The sequence below is a fragment of the Culicoides brevitarsis genome, chromosome 2, assembly GCF_036172545.1.
Source record: "Culicoides brevitarsis isolate CSIRO-B50_1 chromosome 2, AGI_CSIRO_Cbre_v1, whole genome shotgun sequence".
Classification (NCBI taxonomy): domain Eukaryota; kingdom Metazoa; phylum Arthropoda; class Insecta; order Diptera; family Ceratopogonidae; genus Culicoides; species Culicoides brevitarsis.
This window is the reverse complement of record NC_087086.1, coordinates 26740728-26760169: the sequence shown is the minus strand read 5'-3', so window position 1 is coordinate 26760169 and position 19442 is coordinate 26740728. Positions and strand designations below refer to the sequence as shown.

Here is a 19442-nt window from a genome sequence, read left to right as displayed (position 1 = left end):
GTTCAGGTGAGTTTTTGAACTGAAATGAAAAAAAATATGAAAACGATGTTGTTGGTAATGCGAATGAAGGCTTCATAAAATATTGATGGACGCAGAATGGGGGTAATGACGACGTGATTAGGAGAACATGGAACAATGGTAATGGGATACATTTCGAAAAATTCTTGGCAGTTAGGTGTTGATTCTACCTTCATCATTTATCAAAAAAGGAAGAATTTAACGATGAAATACTTACTAGACAAGGCTGCAAAGATTTTTATCATTTTTAATTGAAAATAAGCTTGAGCGCTTTTATAAATTTTGGACTAGTTTTCCAAATTCATGAAAATTAGATTTTTAGTTTTCTTCCGAATATAAAAAAAAGAAATTTAACTTTTTTCACATCAATTTTTCTTCATTTTTTGAAAATAATAGATTGAAAAAGATATTAAATAAAATTTTAATTATTTATGAATATTAATTGAGATTAAAAATCAATGAAAACTGTCATAAAAATTTCTTAAAATTTATAAATATTTTTTTATAAATTTTGGACGAAATTTGGAAAATTCATGAAAATAAAAGAAAATTTTCCCAAATATAAAAAAAATCATCCAGCAGTCTATTAATGGAAGAAATTTAGTTTTTCACATCCATCTTTCTTCATTTTTTGAAAATTTTTTGAAATAAAATTTTAATTATTAATGAATATTAATAATTATTTAAGATTAAAAATCAATGAAAACTGTCATAAAAATTTCTTAAAATTTATAAATATTTTTTTCCTATTTTAATTTCTCATCGAATTCAATATAAAATTGAATCTTTATAAATTTTTATTTTTTATAAATTCTAAATAAGACGTTTAAAATAGTAAGAAAATTTTAGATAATTTTTCTTTAATATTTCAAAAAACTTTTAAGGAGTTTTTAATATCAAATAATGTTTTCGTTTTTATTTTATTTTTTGGTTTAAAAAATAAACAACTAAAAATATTCGTTAAATTTTACTAAAAAAAATGAGTTTGTTTTTAATTTTAGCGAATATTTATCAAATATTAATTTGAATATTAAATTAATTTTCAAATTTAAAATTTTTTCAATCATTAATTTTAATTTTAATTTAGGTATTTAAATTTATACTTATAATTTTTTTTTAATTTTTAAATATTTTTATTAAATATTTAGTTACTCACTAAAAGACATTGTGCCGATAAAATTCAAATTTTATTTTAAAAAATGCGTCTAAAAAGGAAGAGACCATTTTTCCATCGGAAAATGATTCAAAAACATTTTTCTAGCACCCATTTATGGACACAACACGAAATTCCTCAGAACATTTTACAAAACAACAGAAAATATTTAAAGTAGAGAGAACAACAAACAACAACATACTACAAGAGAAAAAAAAACTAAAAGAGACCATCATCATTCGTATAAATACATATTTGTGCAAAAATATTACATTCAAACAAATTCCTTTTTCCCTTCTCCATAAACTATAAGCACTACTTGTGTGTCCTTGTACGCACGGGGATAAATATTATCCTTTATTTTGGTAAATTAAATAAATTTCTCTCTTTATTTTTGTGTTGTTGTGGGCAAAAATTTGCAAATAATTTCAAACGTCCTCTACTTTCCTCATCCGTTTAAATGTGTGCCGCAACACGAGAGAGTGGAACATAAAAAGGCATGAAAATGAAAGGGAAAATTATTTGTGTTTTTATTGTTCGTTGTATTTATTTACATGTTTTTCACACACAAACAACTAGACAAACCACATCAATGTTTATTTGTTGAATATTCTCACAAATAAATATCTTTGCAGCGAGCTCTCTCTCTCCTTTGAGGGATCCGTTTAATAAATAGTTGGTGTAGAGTGGTGGTTTATATTGTTATTACACACTAGATCTCTGACAACAATTATTATCGTTATTAGATTGTTACAACACTCGACGATCGAATTTTTATTGCTTTTATTGTGTGAACGGTTACAAGTGCTCCAAGCCGCGCATTCATTCAAGGGAAACGTTACTAATTACTTCTTTCGATTGCGGTTAATATACCGATATTTGACCGATAATTATGTATTTTTCATATTTCACTTCAACCCTCAACTCTTTGTATACGAACAACAGATGTCTTTCAATCAATCGCTCAAAAAATTATAATTTTTTTCGTGGGAATTACCGTTTTTTTTTCATTTCGATACATTTTCCTCTTGACACAGAAATTCCGTCGAATATTCGATGAACGCAACAAAAAAAAATGGCACACAATATTTTTTGAATGACAATTGCATCAAAAAATGCAATAAATTTTCGTGTCGTTTTGAATTGCAGCCAGGCAGGTACCTTTTAAGCCTATTATTGTCTCGTCATAGCAAAAAAAAAACGGAAAAATGTAAAAATATTTGATACGTCGTCGTCATCGTCATCATCGTCTCAAAAGAATGATGTGCTGCCGTTATAAATCCAATAATAAATAATATCATTCAGTGTCATTCAAATGTCGGTCGGGTCAATATTTCATTGAAACATTCTTCAAATAAATTTTTTGTTTGTTTTTATTTTTCGCGGCGTGTCAGCGCCAGGGTCGAAAAAGCTTTTAAAAGTAAAAAAAAATACTTAAGTTTTCTAAGTCAATTAAGTGGATTGTCAAAGCTTAATTTTTTAAAAAATAATTTTTTTAAAATATTTGACTTCACTTAATTTTTTTTAAGTCAGGGTTTAAAATATTTTTTTTGTCAAAACTTAACTAATTTTGACTTGAGAAATAATAAAAAAATTTATTTAAGAATTTTAAAATAAATTTTAAGTTAATAAATAGTTATTAAGTTATATTTTTTTAGTATTTACAATAAGATTTAATAATTTAAAATTGATCTCAGAATATTTCAAGTTAAAAATTCAGACAAAAAAATTTCATAAAAATAATTGTCAAAAAATTTTAGAGAAGAAAACTCATGTTAAATTTCGTTTTTTAACACAAAAATTCTTAAAAATAAAAAATATTTTAAGAATTTTTGAAAATTTCATGAAAAAAATATGGAAAAAGACCAAAAAATGGTCAATTTTGATGAAATTTTTATTTTATTTTGTCCCATTGGATTTTCGGTTTTTGAAATGAGGCAGGGGACAAAAACATAGGAAAAAAATTTGGAGCGGCCTAAATTAAAAATCTTTGGAATTTTGTCTTATTTCAACTTAATCTTCAGCCAAAATCTTCTCAAGTCTAAATATTTTAGATTTTTCTTTTGACTTAAGTTTAAAATTAATTTTCCAAAAATTCTGTAATTTTAAGCCTTAAGTCTATTTGACCTTGATTTTAAAATTAAGTTAAAAATTATAATATTGCAAAATTAACTTAAACTTTAATCAATTAATGTCAACTATATTATTCAACTTCAGAAGAGAAAAGTAAAATTCAAAAACTTTTCAACCCAAAAAAAATAAAATTTTTAATGAAAAAAAAAAAAAATAAAATCGCATTATTGGTCAAAATTCCATATGTGTGCATCGAGTGTCCCGAATTGCTGCAGTTTCTTGTTCAAAGAAGCAGAAATTTAAATCCATATTGTGTAACATTAAAATTTAACAAGCTCTCAACGAGAAACCGATTATATGCAGAAATTGACGAAACGCAACACACACAAAAAAAACTTCCATCAATTACTCAAATCATGAATTTGATTGATTCCCTTTCTCTCGCTACACTCACTTGTCTGACAATAAAAAAGGATTCGTGTGATTCAAAAATTACATGATTCATCACTTATTTGACATGGAATTTCGTACACATCAGATACGAAAAAAAAAAACCGTGCCACCACCAATTTTCAATGAATCTTTTTTTATTGGCATTCGAAAATTTATCAAAAAAAAAGTGAGTTAAGAGATATGGGTGCTCTTTTATATAAATGGAAATAATGTCAATGTATCAAACTGTTCGCGATCGTTTGGATCTACTACTGCTGCTGCTACAATGTAAATAATTCCGTTCGGGGCAGCAACAAAAAATCGAATAAATATTAAAATATAAAATAATGAATGAATGAAAAGTGCGATGAGGGTGCTGCACACGGCAACGAAAAAAAAAATAGCAGAAGAGATTTTTTTTTGTAACAGAAGCAATTAAAAATAAATTTATAAAAATGATAATCATGTTTACATAAAATTACTGAATCGTGAAAAATCGCGTGAATAATCCTTTGAAAAATTATTTTCTTCTGTATTTTATCACTGTGCCATGCAAATATATCCCTTCCATGGTGCCACGACGCGAGTGCAAAATACAATTGCTCAAAGAGGGATTATCGTTTTTTTCTCATTTTTTTTGTAGTTTTGAACGGATTGGATGATAACAGAATTACTGCAGCTATCATTAGTGAAAAGGGGGACTTTTTATGAAATGACTTTTAAATTTTTTTGGGGATGGTTAACATATTAATAGGTAAGTAAAGAGCTCTTGAGTTAATTTTTTTTTTATGAAAAATGTGGAATCAAAAATGTGGAATATAAGCAAACATTAATTGAGAATTTTTTGACAATTCAAATTTTAAAGTTTAATTTGATACTTAATATTTATACATTTTTAAAAATTAATTAATTAAAAAAATTTTTTGTAACTTAAAAAATCTTAAAAAAAGGAGATTTTGATGGAAATCATCTTAAGAATGAATATTTATTCAATTTTAGCTTTGAAATCCATCGAAAGTTGATTAAAACTTGACTTGAAAAATCTCATGACCGTTTTTCTTCTTTTTCAAAAAAACGGTCATGAAAATTATTTTTTTTATTTTTTCAAAAATCAAGGAGATTTTGATGGAAATCATCTTTAGAATGAATATTTATTCAATTTTAGCTTTGAAATCCATCAAAAGTTGATTAAAACTTGACTTGAAAAATCTCATGACCGTTTTTCTTCTTTTTCGAAAAAACGGTCATGAAAAAATTTTTTTTTTATTTTTTCAAAAATCAAGGAGATTTTGATGGAAATCATCTTAAGAATGAATATTTATTCAATTTTAGCTTTGAAATCTATCAAAAATTGATTAAAACTTGACTTGAAAAATCTCTTAACCGTTTTACTTCTTTTTCGAATTTTATTTTTTGTCATTCAAACGCATTTCAATGGAAAAAGTATGTAGATGATAAAAAGTTCGGGAAATTGAAATGAGGAGTATGAAATTGTAAAGTGAGGACTACAATAAAGAGTAGGTATGTAATATCAAAATGCGGTATAGTATATCGTTCTTTAGACGACTACTTTTTCTATTTTTTTTATTTTTTTTTTTAAATTATTTATTTTTATTTTATTTATTTATTTTTTTTATATTTTTAATTTATTATTTTGTAAAAACTTTAATATTTTTTTTGAATTTTATTATTAAAATTAGAAATTAAAAATTTTATTTTTTTTAATTTTTATATGATGTTTCACCGAAAAAGTCTAACAAGAATCAACTCCAAAAAGCTTTGATAAAATCATCTGATTCATTCCTAAAAATCATCGCGGCAAATTAACACCAACCATTGACACGTTCATCGAATTACGTCGCAAATACAATGAATATAATTACCATTCATTAAAACAATAATTCTCCAAATCTCTCCCCGAATATTATTATTATTATAATTTTAAACAAAACGCGCGATAATGACATTTTCTTGTTGTTGTCAAACATACACACACACACACATCACACGCAACGAAAACGTTAATCGACTTTCATCATTAGCTCCATTAAAAAGAGAGTATAGTTTCATTTTATTGTCGTCATGTTCGCGCGCGGCACGTTGAGTCACGTGGGATGAATTGAAAATTTTCCATTGTCATATATCTACTTTGCTAATTTTGTGTGTTTTTGTCATGTCATGCTGGCGCGCTATAGCAAAATTTTCACCATTGCCACAAAATTCTTTCGTAGATAGTTTTAATCAAGTAACTCGAAAAATAGGAAAACTTGTTGCATGCAATTGCACCATCTCTCCCCCAAAAAATTTTCAATGTGCACTATAAATTACACTATCAAAATATTACAGACCGGCATCGACGTAATTGCATCGTTTTCGAATGTTTCTATTATACCCTCTTACTGTGTGTGTGCATTTTTCGAGTTGATGTTGATGTTGATGATGGAACAGTTTTTTAGTGCCCTGCGGATTGAAAAGGTAAGAGTTTAACATTTTTTATGTACTCATATTATTCCTAAGGAATTAACTTAACAAATAAAAATTTATATTTATTTTAGTCGATTTTAAGGTGAATCTTAAGTAATTGTAGCAGAAGAAAAAATAATTGAAGTAGAAGTGAAACAGTTTCGTTATAGGTTTTGACAAGTAACTGCAAGCTATGAACTAAGATTTAGATCCGATAGACTTGGGAAGTCGTGGCTTATGTAGAGTACCTTGAAATTCGTTGAATATTTAAAGGGAGAACTGGAAGCAAAAATCGCTACAAAACAAGACTGGTCGTAAAATGATTCCTTCAAAAAGCCAACATTGATTACAAAGAAACCTACGCTCGGTGGCAAGACTTCTTATTTTCGACTTCAAAGCTTTCCCTCAATTTAAAAAAAAATAATAGCTTAAAACATTTCGAACAGTCTAAATTATTTTTGGCGTAGATTAAGAAAAACCGTCGATTTTCAGGTGAAATCAACTAGTGGGAAACGTGCAAGCCTCGAGTACAGGGACTCCATGTGCAGATGGATATGTCCCGAACGACACAATTCGCCTTCCAATTGGGGAGAAGAATTTATCAGACATGCGTTAGTTTATTAAACCAGGCACTTGAGATTAAAAAAAACATATCGTTAATTAAAAAGTAAAGTCACTTCTTTAAGACATGCAACGACCATAAAATCGTTTAAATCATAACTTAAATCGCCGAACTGAAGTTAAGATTTTATAAATGCGAATATCAATAATCTTATTTTATTCAGCTTAATGTTATTCAGTAAACCTTTGGAAATGTTAATAACAACCAATGACATTTTGAAATTCTAGAATATTTAATGAAAAGTTCCTGCAGAAGTCTTAATTATAAAGTAAAAAAAATATTTTTTTTAATTTATTGAAAAAAATTAAAAATAATCCATATTCGTGCACTAGGCCCCTCAAACTTTTAAGAGTCAATCTCATACCTTTTCCATCCACCGGGTACAAATACAAAGCACAGTAGCAGATGTGCAACCAACTAAAACAGTTTGCATCTATAATAACTTCGCTTTTATTATTACTCTCTGGACATTCATAATTCATGCCGTAAATTTATATTTTTAGATAGACGACTGCGAAGGACGAAGGTGAGGTCCCTAAATAATGTTGATGATCTCGCCGCACATCAATATGATGCGCTATATATGCTGTCAGGGGAACGAATTGTAACATGTTCAGGAATTGCATTACACGTTTTAGGAGATGCACAAAGGAAAACGAGAAAAAAACGAGTTGCATGCATTTTCAACAGATGCACTTTGGTTGTTATTGTAAATTGTTGCTCCTGCTGCTGCCGCTGCTGCGCTGATGAGGGAAATTTATGCTAATTATTATTACTTTTTCATGTCTTTTTTATGCGGATAAATCATCGCTCTTTCTCCCTAGAAATATTTAGAAAATCCCTATAGAAAAAATTGCTGATCTGTTTCTTGTTGATTCTCCAATTTCTCAAAAAATAAAAGGAAGAAAAAATCCAAACAGTAGCAAAAATTTAACGGTACCTCACACTGTTGCACATTTTTGCGTTCCAGATGCTTTTTATTTCATTTTATAATTTTACGAGTTTTTCGTGTTTTCGGCTCGTGTAAAACAACCTTCACATGTGTATGTATGAAAAAGGAAACACATGCAAAGTATAAGAGACTCTTAATTTATTTCATTAAAAACTTTACTCCGTATGTATGTTTCGAGTGTTGTAACAAAATACATATTGCACAAAAAAAAACTTGCTTTTCTACTGAAAAACCTTTTAAAAACATCTTTTCGACAAAAAAAAAAATAAAATGTAAAAATAACAAGGGGTGATATGACGTGATATGTTGTTTTGGTTGCACCCTTTTGCATTGCATCATATGTCTCTGGAAGCGATACGGCACGATACGATGTGAGAACATACATAGAAAAAAAAATACGCTAATGTTTAGTGGATGTGGCATAAAATTTGTTCGAAACATCAACAGCAGACATTTTCGTAATAATTTATGTCGAAATGAGTAGTTGCAGTTAATTTTTTTTTGTTTCGTAGTTGTTCGACGGTGCTGGAGAAGTGGCAGGTTGAGAGGCTCTTGAACAACCACAAAAAAAGGTTTTGTTTGATTAAGAGACGGCGGAGTGAGATGATGGTGATATGGCACGAAATTGATCGCGGACATGTCTCAAATGGTCAGAAGAGGTCTTTGAATATGAATGGGGAATATGTTTTTTGATTGAATTAAAAATCAAGGGTTAAAAGAGGTGAGTATAGTTTTAATTGAAGAACTTTTGAAATGATCGATATTTTAACGGATTTTTACTAAAATAATAAGGTAAGTTGAAATATTTTGAAAAACGTTTTTAAACAAAATGATATTGAACAAAAAACTTTAATTTCAGGAAAAAAAATTTAAGTGGTCTTTTGTAAATAAACCCATTACTATTGTCAAACGATCAAAAGTAAGCTAAAATAAAAATTAAAAAAAGGTTGAGAGAAAAAGCAACATGAATAAAACCGAAATGAAACTGAAAAAATTCCTTTGATATGTTTTGTTTTGAAAACTAGATCAAGAGCAATGCTTGATCTAGTTTTTTTTTCAAAACTGTATCAAAGCCATTTTATATCAAATCTTGCTCCAAATGGATAAAATATTAACAGAAAGGTTCAATTTTATCATTTTTATCCATTTTATAACTCAAAACTGCTAAAAAGTTGAAACTGAAAAAAATTTTCTTTGTTTTTTTTTTATTTTGAAATTTTCAATTCTCTTTCTGCTCAAGCTTGAAATTGATCAAAAATTACGGAAATTTGCTTTCATTGTCTTTTTGGTGGTTTTTAAGCTTAAAAATTGATAAATATGAAAAATTCAAAATTGATCAAAAGTAGAATTTCCTGATCGGCGGTCAAAAACTCTTTGTTAGTTTAAGCCGATGGAGATACTTCTTCAGAGATCACACGCTGTATCACATTAGCAAACAGATGCTTCTTTAGAATCCAAATTTTGGGGAAAAAAAGGCTTACGAAAACTGTAAATGTGTTTTGGCCAATTTTAAGCAAATTTTAAATTTAAAAAAAAAATAATTAAAAATTATTAAAAAAAAAAAAAAAAATAATTTAATTAAAATAAAAAAAAAATAAATGAATAAAAGTTTTAATAAAATAAATTATTTTTTGCAAAAATTGAAGTTTTTTAATTAATTTTTAATTAAATTGAATAATTTTTGAATAAAAAATAAAATAAAATAAATTGCAAATTCATTAAGGAAATTTAAAAAAATATTTGGACCAAAATGATAATTTAAAAAAAGCCAAACAACCATCCCTGATCCTCTTTAACAAGACTCGCTCCTACACGTAATAAAATAAAACTTTTTATTGCTCACATCTCCTCGTTTTTTTTTTGTTCATCATCATTAAGACAATTCTCCACACTCGTGGATTAATTGAATTTTAAACATTTTACTGATGCTGTGTTCCGTTCTTCTCTAGTTCCCAATTACTAAAAAAACAGCTGCTCTTTAAATTTATAAATAACTTAATTTCTAACAGTTACTTGTCCCACAAAAAAAAACTTATCTAAATAAATAAAAATATTAGAAAAAAATCGCATGCGTTTCAAATTCCATCAAACAATTTCGTTCCGGGTGTGTCTTTAGTTTAAAATCCATATTAGACGGCAAAAGCGCGCCCGTTTCCATGCACGTGCATTTTTGGTGCCAAATTTCTCTAAACATTGACAAAAAAGGTCCACACAAAAAATCATCTGTCACCTCACAAAAAAAAAAAATCAAGCGAACGATCGGGGGACAGGAATAAATGATCATTATTATTAATAATAATAACAAGCTGCACACTTTTTATTTTATTTTTTTTTCTCTTCTTCTTTCCATCATGATGATGCACACAATAGAAACCTAAATTTATTTAAAGAAAAAAAAAATCGCATAAATAATCATCAAACTTTGTCTTCTTGTGCAAAAAAAAAAAAAAAATCGTACCACAAAGGAATGCAAGAAATTTGATATTCGTTCCGAGTTTACGGACTTCAAGTTGAAGAAAAAAAAAGGAAAAAAATGCACAGATGCAACAAATGCATGTCGGTCGTCGTCGTCGTCGAAGGTACAAAGAACTCTCCAAGTAAATATGAATCAAAGTTCAAAGACCTTCAAAAAGTTCAGTTAGTTGTGCCTCTTTTCTGTTCTTTTTTTCTGCATTTTGTCCCGTTCTGTACGGAACTCCTGTGCACATAATGAGGGTAGGTACTTTTGTGCCTGAATACAAATTTAATTCTCTTATAAAGAGGCATCGATCGACCGACCAGATGTACAAAAAAAAATTATAAAACAAGACGACGTACGACGACATAAAGCAACAGCACAAGATTGATTCGATTTGTTGCGTTTAATAAATATTTTTATAACTGTCTGATGTTTGCATATGTTCCTCTTTGTACACAGCCAGAGCAATGAATTGCATTCCGTTAAGTATTCTTAGATCCTGCATTGGCGCTGTAGGTATGGCACGCGACACAACTTTACCTTTTGTGTAATTTTTTCTTTGGGTTGACTGCTTTTTAAATGTACTGCAAAAGAGAGAAAGAGAGAAAAAAAAAATAAATATAAAATTTAAAAGAAAGAAATAAATAAAAGAGGAACATATGAGGAATGAACAGAATAGAGGATAATTTTTCAGGTAATAAAATAAAGTAAAGGAGAATAAATAAAACACAGAGGAGAACGAAAAAAAAATATAAATAATAATGATTTTTAGTGTAATGTGCTGAACATTTTATTACAGATATATTACCTGTTGAATTATTTATTTTATTACTATTTTTTTTTTCGTTCATCGAAGTTAGTGGAAGAAGAGGAAGAAAGCGTGCTTGACAAAAACTTTGTTGGGGAAATCATCTGTTGTCACATCTGTTTCACTTTAGAGCTCGCTTTTTCAGAGTTAAAGTTCAGAGTTTCTCTATTTTTTTTTATGTATACGAAACTTGAATTGCGTTTATTGGCGGTACTTACGGATTTTTATTGTTCGATTTATTTCGGATAGCGAACGAAAAAAATATACGGAAAGAAATTTCTTGTCGTAAAAGGCGTCTGTCAACGATAAAGATGACAAATTTGAGATAAACAAAAAAAAATAAATAAAGGTGTGCTGAGTAGCGGAAAATTTTGTGGACCTCCCAAATTTAACGGTATTTTTGAAAAAAAAAATCTTAAAAAGTTATAAAATTAACTTAAAATCATAAGTTATTTTAGAAAATTCTTTAAAAAAAATTTAAAAAAAAATACAATAATTAAAAAATTAAAATTCTAAAAAAATTGAATTCTAAAAAAATTAAAATTATAAAAAAAATTTAAATTCTAAAAAAAAATAAAATTCTAAAAAAAATTAAAATTATAAAAAAAAAAAATTTAAAAAAAAATTAAAATAAAAAAAAAAAATTATAAAAAAAATATTATAAAAAAAAATAAAATTAAAAAAAAAAATTAAAATATAAAAAAAATTAAAATTTAAAAAAAAATAAAATTATAAAAAAAATTAAAATTATAAAAAAATTAATTAAAAATTAAGTTAGCTTAACTCAATTTTCAGCAATCTTTTCGATCTTTTATAATCAAATTTTGAATATCTTTCAATATTCAATTTAATCAGTTCAAAATTTTCAATTTTATTTTAAATTGTTTTTGAATACTTAGTAAAGTTGTGTTTCAATAAAAAAAATCATTTTAAGTTATTAAATTAAATAAATAAATTATTATTGACTTTTTTTGAACATTTTTATTACTTAAAATATTTAAGAATAAATTTTTATTTTTTTTTCAGATTCATGTTTACCTAACATTTTACAAAATTTAAAAATGTCTCAAATATGTTAAAAAACTTAAATTAAAAAATTAGAGACAAAAACAACATTTTGGATTGTTGTTTAATAAAACGAATAATTTTACGTCAATTTGCGTCGAAAAATCCAAATTGAATTGAAATTACGCATCGACAGTGGTTTAGCATACCAACAAAAATTCACCAATGACTTTCACCTCAAAATCGGCAGTCAATCATTATTATCAAATAGTCATTAAACATTACACAAGTGTTTAATTAGCGGCTAATTTGCATAATTTGTACAAGATTATCTCTATTTGTCTTTGCATTAACAATTACAGCAACGACGGAAGATTTGTGAAATTTGATCAAGCGAAATATTTTGTCATAACAATAATTATCAAGTTCAAAATTATTAACTTGCAAAACATTAACATAAATTCTAGCCCGATAAAAGTTGCAATTTTTGTTGTTATTGTCGTCGTCGATGTTGTTGTTAATTAAACGAGTTACCGAAGACCTTCACCTTGAGATGAAAGTCAGTTGCTCCAAACCAGTTTCGCATTATGTGTCGTTGAGGATTGCTACGTGATTGCTTTCGACAACAATTTGCATTTTTTCGATGATTTCTCGTAGTTTCTGTTCGAATTTTATTTTGTCACAGCCCTCGTGCGGTAATTACGTCACACAACAAAATTGTTGTCGATTATTTTAAAACGCCAAACACGATCGCTCAGTTTCAAAAGTAAATTAACGCATCGAACACGTAGTTTTTTTGTTGTGCCCCCGTAGAAAGCAGTAGAAGCGGCATTATGAACAAATTTATCATTTTATTATCGGTCACCATTATTTTGCTCCTGTCACACGCACTCGGACAGGCTGAGAGTGACTTTGAAAAACGATATGGCAAGTATATTCGGTGCAAACAAACGCACAAACCCACAGACGAGGAACTCGAAATTTACAGTAACAGTGACACAATTTGTCGTCAAAAGGCGAAACACGCATTGGGCGCAGATGCTGGCGATGATTTCCACAATAAAGTTAGCTGTGTAAATCATTGCGTGCGTAACCATCAGCCAAATGGGTGAGTAGGCCTCCTCTTTTTTTTTATATATATATTTTATTTTATGTTAAAAGTGAAAAATGAGACAAACACAATTTCCAAACAGATTTGGAGACCACGTTTCTTACTGTATCAAGGCAGTTGACGAGGGAACCTACAGCGAGTCAAATTGCAAACGTGAATTGTGAAGAATTTTTCAAAAATAAAAAAAAAGATGAGAAAAATGTGGAAAAAGTTTAATAAATAGCCTTTTTATTTATTTTGATGATTATTATTAGTATGCCAACAATGCCCGACAACATCAACAACCATCCTCCCAGTAAACGTCGTTGTCCCAAACACACACAGAGAGTAAACGGAACACACAACAAGTGTGTTTGCTGCATGATGCGAACATATTTCAAATTAAATTGATGCGGATTACATGTAAAAAATGACATTCATTATTCTATAAATGAGACATTTTTTCGGTATAGTAAATGTCACTTCAATGCTGGCCTCCAGGGACGTAGTGAATATTAATGTGGGATCAAAAATTTTACTTTGCTTTAGAGGACTGAATTTTCTCCCGTTTCACCTTATAGCAAACAATTGTTGCAGTTTGATATTCTGATTTGAAAATCTGTTGAACCCCAAAAGATGGATTTTAGCAAATTATTTTTCATTATCAAGCAGAATTATTTTATTTATTTTTATTTGCTCTAACATGATAAAAAATTTAAAATTAAAAAAAATTGATTTTTTTGAAAAAGAAATTTTATCAAAATGAATATCAATTTACTCTTGGAAAAATGATTCAAGCACAATAAAATCGGTGAAAAATGCCAAAAACACTATTTATTATTTAGTCAAAATTAGAAAAGGATTTTCGATGCTTTATTAATTCTTGAAGCATGCATTTTGGTGTAGATTCCAGGTCATTTTTTTTACCGGGAACCATTTTAAAAAAATCAAAAAGGGAAAATCGATTCTTAATTATTTGTGGACTCTATTTTTTACTATATTATAAGATGTATGAAATAGTAGAAAGGGTTATCAGGAATACGAATTTGTAAAAAAAAATAGTACAAAAAATGAACGCCTATAGCCACATTTAAAAAAATCACGTCTTGCCACGATGGCTTCCGAAGGCGTTTTCATTTTGAAATCATACCAATACATGCCATTTTTAAATTTTCCCGTACTAATTACGTTGTTGTTCATGAAAATAGTTGCTGTACCTTCCTTGAACTCAACTCTATCGCCGTTTTTATCGATTTGGCCGACTGAGATAAGGTTTAAGCACGAGATGATCCAGAAAATTTTGATTTAATACCGGTCACCATTCTTCATGCACCATTTTTTCACGACTGTTAGTGTAGATGTCCCAAATGCCTATGCCACATTTCAGTTTCGTCAGAACTCCCAACGTTGGCTGCCGAAGGCGCTTTAATTTTTGAAATAGTAGTTTATTTTGTCTCTCTTGTTGCTTATCAAAAGGTTAGAAAATGCAAAATTTTGAGTTTTTCTTTTTAATCTGCTCTGATGCATTCTTTTGTATTAATATTCAGTTAAATGATTGCTAAAAAGATATATATTATTTGACTATTAAGTTTCTTTCAAACTTATTAAAGGAACATCAAGGTTTAATGAATAAAATGTCAAACACTGAAATGAAAAAAAGAATGATGATCTGACTATCCAAGTATTTTGTGGTATCAACTACTTTCATTCGATTTTTTTAACTGAACAGTAACATTACTACCTTTCTCAGAAATTTATTAAAATGACTTATTTCTATAATTTCATTGATTCCTAAAACACGTAATTTATATTGACAATTAAATATTTTAAAAAAACTTACACAGTTCCCCCTTTAAATCTACGCCACTGCTACCCTATCCTTGCTTGCGATGTGACTGATGCGATGCGAGAGTGCGGTTGTTGATATATTTTGCCATTTTCCGTCACCGTTCCATCAAGCAACTCTTCGTGAGTCATTTCAATGAAATAATTTAAAAATAAAATAAAAAAAAATCAAATTACACCCGATTCTTGATGATGGGGATGACGATGATTAGAAAACTTGAAATAAAAACCATTTAAAATTGAACAACATGAAAGCTCATTTAGTTACCTTTTCCATATACGAGTTTTTTTCCCTTCGACACGACATGCACACGATTTTCCAATTTTGATGCGACGGCAAGTGATGATGTGTGTGTGTGTGCGAAAGGTCTTACATGCAAAATTCTCATTTCATTTTATATTTTATTATTTTACACAATTTGCACAAATTTCCATTCAAAATCATCAAGAATCAACTTTTTTGATAGAAAGAATCAAATTATTATTATTTTATTTTTTTTTGTATTGCCTTTTGTACTGCAGCACACCTACGATGATAAAAATATGCTTTTAATAGGATTTTTTGATAGTTGATTGAGGAAATGCATACACACGACACGACGAAGAACAATTTTCTAATTTTCATAATATTCCCCTTTTTTTCTCTCTGAATGATTTTTCAATTCAAGCATGCAATATTCCAACTGTGTGTGGTGTGTGTGTGTGAAAATTATTAAAACGAGTCAAATTGTATTTTCGTTCAATTAAAATTACTTTTGAATTGAATGGAAATATTGTTGTGTAATTTCCTACACGTCATATGAGAGAGAGAGGAGGGTTGTTTGGTTAAATTGAAACAATGTGTGTTCAATTACGGCTTACGCAACGTTATGATGAGATAAAGGGGTGCAACTGCATCACTCACTTGAAACATCTCAATTTTTACTTACCATATAAGGTCCAGTGTAAAATCCGTCAATTTTGGAGCCCTTGAGATATTCCTTTCGTCTCACTGCCCTTCACATTCACTTCATTTTGCAATATAACGATGGTAATTGCCATTTAAAATTTAATTTATGTTTTTATATGTTTCTCCAAACGATTTCGTTTTTAATTCCCTTTGTGTAATTTCCACCTTACGATACAATACATGCACTTCGTAGTAATTGCCCTTCTCGCTATTTTCATCGTCGTGCAATCATTTTTTAATGAACTGCTAGGTAGGTATGTGACCGCTGTACGTTCGGATTTTAAATAAACGGAAATTAATAGTTCCATGAAAGTAATTAGATCACCCATAAAAATAAATTAAAGGTTATTAATACCGATATAAAGGTGAATATTTTTCGAGAGTTTATGAGAAAATATGTCATTCAATTCAGCCTGCCTTAATCACACACACACGCATGTATGGGTAACAGTGTAACGCACTCAGTTAAACACGGCGCACATAATAAATGATAAAGTTGACAATTCCTGTCTGAAGCATTAAAAGTGATTCATTAGGGATCAACACCAAACTGAAATGGGGATTGTATACTAAAAAAGTGATCGATATAATATTTTTCCCCGAAAAAGTGTGTGAAGCGAGGACAGAAACATTCGGTGGAACTCTTGTTGATTACAGGAATTGTGTTCGTTCTTGACGTAATTTTTTCCAGGTAATTAATATTCGATTTTGATAAATGACAGGTATTTGTGTTTACTGAGAAGCTCTTAAGTTTTATTTTTTAGTTGATAATTGATTGAAATCTAACATAGAATTTATTTTTAAATTTTTAAAGAAATTCAATTCAAAGTTGAAAAAATTGATCGTTAAAAATTTGTAAATCGCTTTTTTGCTAATTCAAAATTTCTGAAAATTATAAAATGAGTCTTTTAATTATGAGTTACCATGAAATTTTTTTCTATTAATATTTTAAGAAAAAAGAAGCATCTTATAGGAATTAATATTATTCGAATTAATTTTATTATTATTAGGTTTCTTGACCTACCTAAATTTTTTTAAATTTTTACTAATGTTATTGCTTGTCTTTTTTTCAGGTTCAAGGCCTTTCAAAAGATAATGGATATTGGATATACATACATACATGATAGTTTATGTGCCTAATCCTTTACGCCTAGTCCGCTCAAAAACAGTTCCTGAAGAAAATGGCTGCAAAATTTAAATTAGGAAAAGTATCAACTTCCATCTTATGAACATCGCTTGAATTTGGTTGATATGCTAACTGTGAATAATCGTCAATTGTCTAACTGTTGTACTTTGTTCATGATGTCCTTAACGATAAAATCAACTCTAGTCATATCAAGGATGCATTTGAAACTCGACCTTTGAATTTCAAAGATCTCAGAAGATATATTTGTTTGCTAGAAAAGAGGTCCAAGTCTAGCTTTGATGCTAATTAAATTTTGAACTACTGCATCAGTATTTTCAATACAATACGTGTCATGGATGACTTCAACATGTCGAAAATAAACTTAAACTCAAAACTTAAGATGAGAGAGTCTAAGGGTTCAGCTTAGTACAGTGGTTAGCTTATCTGACTGATGAGCGTAAGGTCGTCGGTTCGAGACTCGAAATCATGAAAAACTTTTCTGACTCCAATCGTGCTCAAAATTTACTGAGATCTTTTAGAAACCCTTTGGGACCTTCTGGGAGAGCTGAGTGAATTTTACGATTTCCCGGCGTTTACTGAGAAAGCTTACGATTTCACAGTATGAAGTACAATAGGACTCTTTAGACACCGCGGTGCAAGCCATACTAGACTAGGTCTAGTAAACCCTACACCTAAGATAGGAAGAAAGCTAAGAGTAGTGCACTGACGAGTTTAAGGATATCGGTTTTAGACACTAGAATTTAAAATCTACTTCACGAAAAAGTTTTCTGACTCCAATCTTGCTTGGAAGTTCCCTGAAATTATCAAAAACAGGACTACTATAAGATTAATTCTAAGGATACTTTTTTGAGATGAACAAGTCCGGCAATGTAAAACATAACTAAACTGAATTAGAAGAAAATTAGAATCAACAGGAAAATTCAAATCTCTTGCAAACGCTAATTCAGCCATTCACGGAATCACTTTTATCAACCAAGTTTTATCTAAAACCCCGGTAATATTATGATTAAACTTCGTATAGTATCAATTTCAACATAAAATTGAACTCTATTTCCGATATGTACATAACGTAAAGTCTACCGTACGATCCCATATCCCGCATACGATACTTTCGTCATATCCCTTTTTTGAACAAATTTTAAACACACAAACACGAAACAGTCAGTTGTTGAACTCTCACACCCATGGCTCGGCTCGACGATGATGTTATAAACATTACTCATCATATTATAATATTTATTGAACGGATATAACCAACATATCCGATTTATTATTATTAAACGCGTTTCTGTTGCGCTCCTCTTCATTCTCTTACCACACACAAAAATTGACTGTATCTGTATTAAATTTCACATTTACTCTAAAAACCGATAAATTATGAGGCTTCGCATGTAGAATTCAATAGAGTCATGTCAAAAAAAAAAACTAAAAAATAAATTAAAAATAATCAACATTTTTTTCGTGTGACTTGTACGCCATCGTCACATATTTAATGGCATGTCATGGCCCCTACAACGTTATTTCCTTCCGAAAGGATCAATTTCATTACTTTTTTTTTGCTACTTAAATACGTGTAGAAACGTGCATTATTTGCAAAAAAAAAAACGTGCAAAAGTGACGAACGTAAAAAATTAATAATAATAATAAAGTTGATTGAATCATTTTTTATTTACATGAACTAACGCAAATTTTTTTCCTGTATTAGAAAAAAATATTAAATCGTGTGAAATTTTTTTCAAGTTAATCGTGGAAAGTTCGGTGAGAATTTTTTTTATTAACTTGGTGACGTGATCAAGTAGTGTCTGTTGGTCGGTTTAAAAGTTCTCAGGCACTTGTGGCATCTTTTGTCACTAAGTCATGAAATTTGTTCCACCCCACAATTTCAATCTGCGGAAAACCAGAAAAGCACATAAAAAATCAAGCAAATTTAATTTACTTAATAACAATTTCGTGAATCACGTCATGTCATGCTTGTTGACGAATGTAATTTAGTGACACATGTTTTTTAAATTGGCAGCTTGAGCGTATTTTTTATCCTTTTAAATAATTTTTAAATTTTTTTTTATTAATTTTTAATTAATTTTTATTTAATAAATTAATTTTATTAATTTTTATTTAATAAATTATTTTTTTTTTAGTTTATTTCTTAATAATAATTAAATAAATTGCTTATAAAATTAAATTAAATTGCTTTAAAATAAAATTAAATTTCTTTAAAATAAAATAAAATAAAAAAAATAAAAATAAATAAAAAAAAATAAAATAAAGGATTTCTTGCTCTCCAAAATTATTAATTAATTATTGATTAATATTTTAATTAAAAAAATTATCCTTAGATTTTTTACGACTTAAATTTTTTTTTTTTTATATATTTTTAAAAAAAAATTTCAAACGGTTTTTTTGATAATTTTTTAAAATTTAAAAAAA

The 19442-nt window shown here is 28.5% G+C and overlaps 1 protein-coding gene across 1 annotated transcript; it reads left to right on the top strand.

Annotated features, from left to right (window-relative positions):
* Positions 1-12768: 12768 nt before the first annotated feature.
* On the top strand, positions 12769-13302 carry LOC134832212 (uncharacterized). Its single transcript, XM_063846181.1, has 2 exons — positions 12769-13092; positions 13178-13302. Exons 1-2 carry the CDS (start codon positions 12818-12820, stop codon positions 13257-13259), a joined length of 357 nt encoding a protein of 118 aa, XP_063702251.1. The 5' UTR covers positions 12769-12817; the 3' UTR covers positions 13260-13302.
* Positions 13303-19442: the final 6140 nt, after the last annotated feature.

Bases quoted from the DNA above. Each gene is read 5' to 3' on its own strand.
- LOC134832212 (XM_063846181.1), top strand. From the start codon at position 12,818: ATGAACAAATTTATCATTTTATTATCGGTCACCATTATTTTGCTCCTG. The intron at 13,093-13,177 runs GTGAGTAGGCCT...ATTTCCAAACAG, and splicing joins CGTAACCATCAGCCAAATGG to ATTTGGAGACCACGTTTCTT.